The sequence below is a fragment of the Gavialis gangeticus genome, unplaced genomic scaffold (genome assembly GCF_001723915.1).
Source record: "Gavialis gangeticus isolate Ggan-Ray unplaced genomic scaffold, GavGan_comp1, whole genome shotgun sequence".
NCBI lineage: Eukaryota > Metazoa > Chordata > Crocodylia > Gavialidae > Gavialis > Gavialis gangeticus.
In genome coordinates, this window is record NW_017729032.1 from 44,280,791 (window position 1) to 44,286,155 (window position 5,365).

Below are 5,365 nucleotides of genomic sequence, written 5' to 3' on the forward strand. Positions count from 1 at the left end.
TTATTTTAAATTGGTGACGCACAATCTGTCAGAGTTCAGGAACTGCTGCCCTGGACCATCCATGCTACAACATTACAACTGTTGTAAACAGCACAGGTTGTATGTGGGGAAAGCAACAGAGGAGCTGTCCAGCACATGGATGTGCTGAAATCTTTTGGCTTTTTCTGTGGATTCTGGATTTAGTCATGCTATCCAAGGAGTACGGTCCTAATCTTTAAAGCAGCAAACTTCTGCCTCTCAAACAGAATTGGAACTTAGGTGATCCTGTGAGTCTCTGTTTTCTGGAAGTTTCCAAATAGTCTTTTTATTTAATTTTTCCGTTAGACGAAATACATATTAGGAAGGGCTGTTGAGAGGAAGGGGTAGAAAATTATTATGATTAGGCCTACTATTTATGTCTCACTGCCAATTCAGAGAGCCGACGCTCACTGTTTTAGTTGCATCTTATTTCTTCCATACTATTGGGAAACTAAAACTAAAAGATGAGCAAAAAATTCTCATTTATTGTGATTATTTTATTACTTGAAAAGAAAAAAACAGAAATAAACCCAAGTAATTAATAAAGAATGGTTACACTAATTATCATCTTTTTGCATGCATCTTTGTGGAGGCTTTTCAATTAAGGTTATACAAATGTATCTTTGGGTTCGAGAGAAGTAGGTGTCTGCATCTAGACACCATCACATCCCACACATTTCTTTCCCCAACAAGCTCTAATTACCATTTACACCAACAGACAATATCCTAGAGATGAGCAGCATCTAATGTTCATAGTCATGAATTTACTACTTTGACCCACTCTTTTGCTTATGGAATCATAAAAAATACATGACTAGCATTCATTAATAAATTATTAAGGATTGGTTTTACAATAATTATTCTTGTCAAATGCTTGAATCATGCCATTCTTCTTGCATAATATTTTGTTAAAGGAAAATGTAAGTAAATTAAAGGTCTTACCTATTGTTTTCTTCTTGTTTACTGTACTGTCTGCCTTGTGTCGTTTCTATGGTGAAACCAAACAAACATTTGGTTACACACAGAAAAAGATTCCAAATGAATAATCTGACAGTTGAAAGAACATGCCACAAAGAGAAGGAACAAAGGCTGGGGCAGCTCTCTCTCATCATTAAGTTAGACTATCTATATGGCTTTACACATCTTTATACTCAGCAAACACTACTCAGATATTGCCTTATTTATATCTAAATTAAAAAGGAGGTATTCACTGTGCTGAAAATATGCTCTTTATACTTTCCTCAACAGCAGCTAATAATAATGTTAAATGTTTTGCCTCCAAAAATGTTATAAAAAAACTAAATAAACATACATGATAAAACCTGGAAGGCATTAACATTATGGTGCTAAAACTGCAGTATGCAAAAAGAAAGAAACAAAAAACCTGATATAGCAAGTAATTCAAAGACTGTCAGCTGAAAGATCTTTTGACCAATAACCACACATTGTTCTGAAATGTTACCCATCTCTCCCAGGAAACTGCTCCCCCACTCCTGGAATCACTTCCTTTTCCTTTATATTAATATCACCCTCTAAACCAGTGGTACCCAACCTTTTCACCCAGTGGCAGATGTCTGTGGGCTGCATTTGGCCAGAGGGCTCAATATGACACATTGGGCTGGTCTGGAAGAGGCCTGTTCCGAACACAGCAGGTATGCAGCCAAACCCCAATCCAGATGGGGAGGGGCACAGGGTAGGGAGCAGCCCATCCCAATCCACATAGATGAGGGGTGAGCCTGGCCCTGATCCTCCTGCGAAGTACTGGCCGCAGCAGAGCTAGATTTGGCCACAGAGAGTATCCACTGCTCCCTCCACTACGAAATTCCTAACCCATAGGGATCCCCATAGGTGACATGGCATGGCTCCACACACTGGGGGTTGAGCACCCCTACTCTAAATGAACTCAATCCAAACTTAGTAAGAATTTGACTGAAAGGCTTTATCTTAAATTACCTTATAGCCTTTGTTATAACAGCATAACAAACAATAGTGCATTTCTAGACAAAAAGGATGAAGAATACAAGTAAAGAATACTTTAAAAGAAGGCAGGGAAAAGCTCTTCACTAAAATTTCCAAATGTTTCTGTTCCATTTTCCTCACTTGTCAAAATATGGATGAAAACTTTTCCTAACTGAGAACTGTAAACTATAGGACCTCCAACTGAAGCAGCAGCAGCAGTAAATATTCTAATATAATAAAAGACTTAGTCTGTCCACCTGTAACGCTTCTAACAAACTATGCATGCGCTGCCAAGAGGGCAGGCGGTGATTGGCTGGGCGGCCCGGGCTGCACAAGCCCAAATTTGCACCACTGCTGGGGAAGTTTGGTGGCAAGGAATATGCCCCAGCCGTCCAAGCAGCAGGGCTTCCCCACAACCTCCCTGCCTGAGGGTGAAGGGGGGGGGGCGGAAATCACAGTGGCAACACCCCCCCTGCTGCCCAGTCTAAACACCCCCCCAGAACAGCTGGCAAGGAAGGGGAGTGGAGAGGCAGGCAGACACAGGCCAGGAGAACCTGGAGCAGCAAGGGGTGGGGGGAAAGTGCTATCGAACCCAAGTGCTGGGAGGGGGGTGGAGGTGGTGTGGGGCGCAGAGATCAAATAAAAGAGTGGTCTTTTATGTAACTGTGCATATTAAAAGCATATATAGCTTAGAAGTAAGGGGGTTCTTTTGGTGATATCTTACTGGACACATGCACAGTTAGGAGAGATGGTAGACAAGTTTTGGGGCATTCACATTTTCTGGAGTATCACAGCTAGAATACTTTAACTTTACCAACTTATAGCTTGACAGTTTTTAATGCAGTGGGACCGCCTGTATGAGCGCCAAAACTGGATGTACAGCTTTTATAGAAATGTGAATTCATTTTAGCAGCCTATATCATCTGTTGTATTGCATCCCAGTATAACTGACAGGAAAGACTGGCTACTGAGTTCTCCTTTATTTCAAAGGCAAAAGTTGTACTATAGTACTACTTACAGAAAAATCTGAAAGCAAGAGGGTCTACTTCTTATTAATCAAAATGCTATTTTCCAGAATAATATGAATTTTACCTACAAGACAACTTTGGAAGCCTTCCTACCTACTCCTCTCCATAAACACATCAAAAGCCTTCTTCAACCTCTTCAGACTTTCTCTATGTCATCCTTCAAAGATACCAATGCTAAACATCCAGTTATTTAATTAAAATTCAAATTAGCACTGTCTAACTGCTTTCTCTTAATTCTGATTTTCACCAACCCCCCCAAGTATCTATCTCATTGTTTATAAATAGATGAGTTTTTAGATATCTTAAGTTTGCTCAAATTGTTAAAAATCTGTCACTTATGATTACTTTAAAAGTACATACAACTTCCCTTATTACCACATCCTTACATTAACTGCTTATGGGCAAGCAATGTTGTTTTTACTCAGAGCATTTTCCAAGTCCAATTTTGCAAATAATATTGTACACTGATCTTTTCACAATGATATTTTGTAAGGAATGACTTTTTATGCTGAAACTGTTAAATGTAAATGCACAAACCAGATCATTACGGTAGGGAAGTTCTTCAACTGGTGTAGGATGAAAAAGGAGCTTTTGGGTTTGAAAAAAACACAACATTGCAAAAAACTGAAAATGCAAAATTGGTGAGAATGATGAAGCTATTTTGAAAAGTTGGACCTTTATCTGAAAGAATTTTACACACATGGAAGAACTGAAGAGAGTTGTGCTTTAGCGAATGTGACAAATGTCTTAACGTCTCCATTTTAAAACGTAGAAAAATCTCTTTTTAAATATACTGCATAAAACAAACTTAAAATTCAGGAACCCTCCAATAGAAGCATCTGAATGACTGTATTATAGGGCAGATCCTCACCTGACAAATAAATTCACCTACATCTGACTCCGAGCCTCTGTGATCTGTAAATAATATTGACTAGCTATAAAAAAAAGAACTTGCAATCAAATGATTGCACATTTTTAATGCTTTTTCAGATATTCTTATATAAAATGTATTTCAGTTTTCTCATTGCCCAGTTCACAGCTTGCCTTTAGTAAGAAGCAAGTATCCCAATTCCTACTGTATACTTACAACACAAGTCCAGATGCATTCAATTATTCAAAAAACACCTGAAATGCTATATGCAGAAGCAAAATAAAGTAACAAGTAATGCTAGGACCTCAGATACTGGTCTACTAACTCAGTTAAACTCCTCTCAAAATAATGGATTATTTATGTGAGGAAAGGCAAAGTAACAGCTGATTATAGGTTTAGCAAATGCATTTTTCTGAGATCCTTACAAACATTGTTGTCTGAAGTCAACCATTTCCCAAAAGTAGTAAATTGTACTCACATAGTCTTCTATAATCTCCTTGATGCCAGCAACTGTTAGAATAAATAGCAATGGCACCAAGGTGGTATATCTTCCTGTTGGAGACACATCTGGAATTTGCTGTAAAAAAAAGTCAAACTATTTTATGCTGATTATTTACAGTTAGAATGAGTTTGAGTTAAAAATTTTAAGGCTATTAAATGAGTTGTGGGACTAAAACCATAATCATCAAGGATGAAACATTAACCTCATTACCTACATGTCATGTAGTAACTCATATATGAAAGTAACCATTCTGATATACAACCCCCGTCCCACTCATGTTCAGACAGCTATTGCTTTAAAAAAAAAGGACAGCTACATGAAAAGTTTCTGTTTTCCCTCCATCCCATGCACCCTATGGAAGTTTCCCATAAAACTGTGCTAGTCAAAAGGTGTTGCTTGAACCATAATCAGTCCCATCTCAATAAGAGATTTAAGGCATGACACTGCAGGACCAACAATGAAAGTTTCATAAAACAGGAGAAATAAAGGTTTGCATCTCCTCAGTTGTTCATGTAGCATTTGCTTCTAGTTACGGAAGGTTTAGTTATCTGAACTCAGTTTCATGAGAAAAGCAAGTATAGGTCATTTTAGAAGTTTCCAGAATTACTGTATTACCATATTTACTTGAATCCGAGACAAGGTTTGCCAATCGAAAGGGGGGTGGGGGGCGCATGACATGCCTCAGATTTGAGTAGCAGGCTGGGACAGGTGGCTACTGTGGCTCTGGCTCCAAGCCCAGTGACAAGCCACAGCTAAGCCGCTTGCCCTGGGCCAAGATACCTTGTCTAGTAGGGAAGGGGGGACACAGTGGGGAACATGAGGCAGATCCCATGGTGGGGGTGGGGGTGCATAGAGGAGACCCATGGTATGCAGCTTGGGGGAAAGGGGAAGCATGGGGAAGACTATGTAGCCCACCACCTTCCAGCTTCTAGCCCCCACTGCCACTTATCATAGTTTCATAGTTTCTAGGCTCGGAAGGGACCTGAG

The 5,365-nt window shown here is 39.4% G+C and overlaps 1 protein-coding gene across 2 annotated transcripts in view; it reads right to left on the minus strand.

The window, feature by feature from the left end:
- Positions 1–5,365, minus strand: part of ATP8A2 (ATPase phospholipid transporting 8A2) — a 638,305-nt gene that overhangs the window by 580,679 nt on the left and 52,261 nt on the right. For both annotated transcript variants that reach the window (XM_019525447.1, XM_019525446.1), the window contains exons 4-5: positions 4,355–4,453; positions 961–1,006 (exon numbers count right to left, since the gene is read on the minus strand). In XM_019525447.1, coding sequence (XP_019380992.1) covers positions 961–1,006; positions 4,355–4,453 — 145 coding nt within the window. The remainder of the gene's footprint in view (positions 1–960; positions 1,007–4,354; positions 4,454–5,365) is intronic.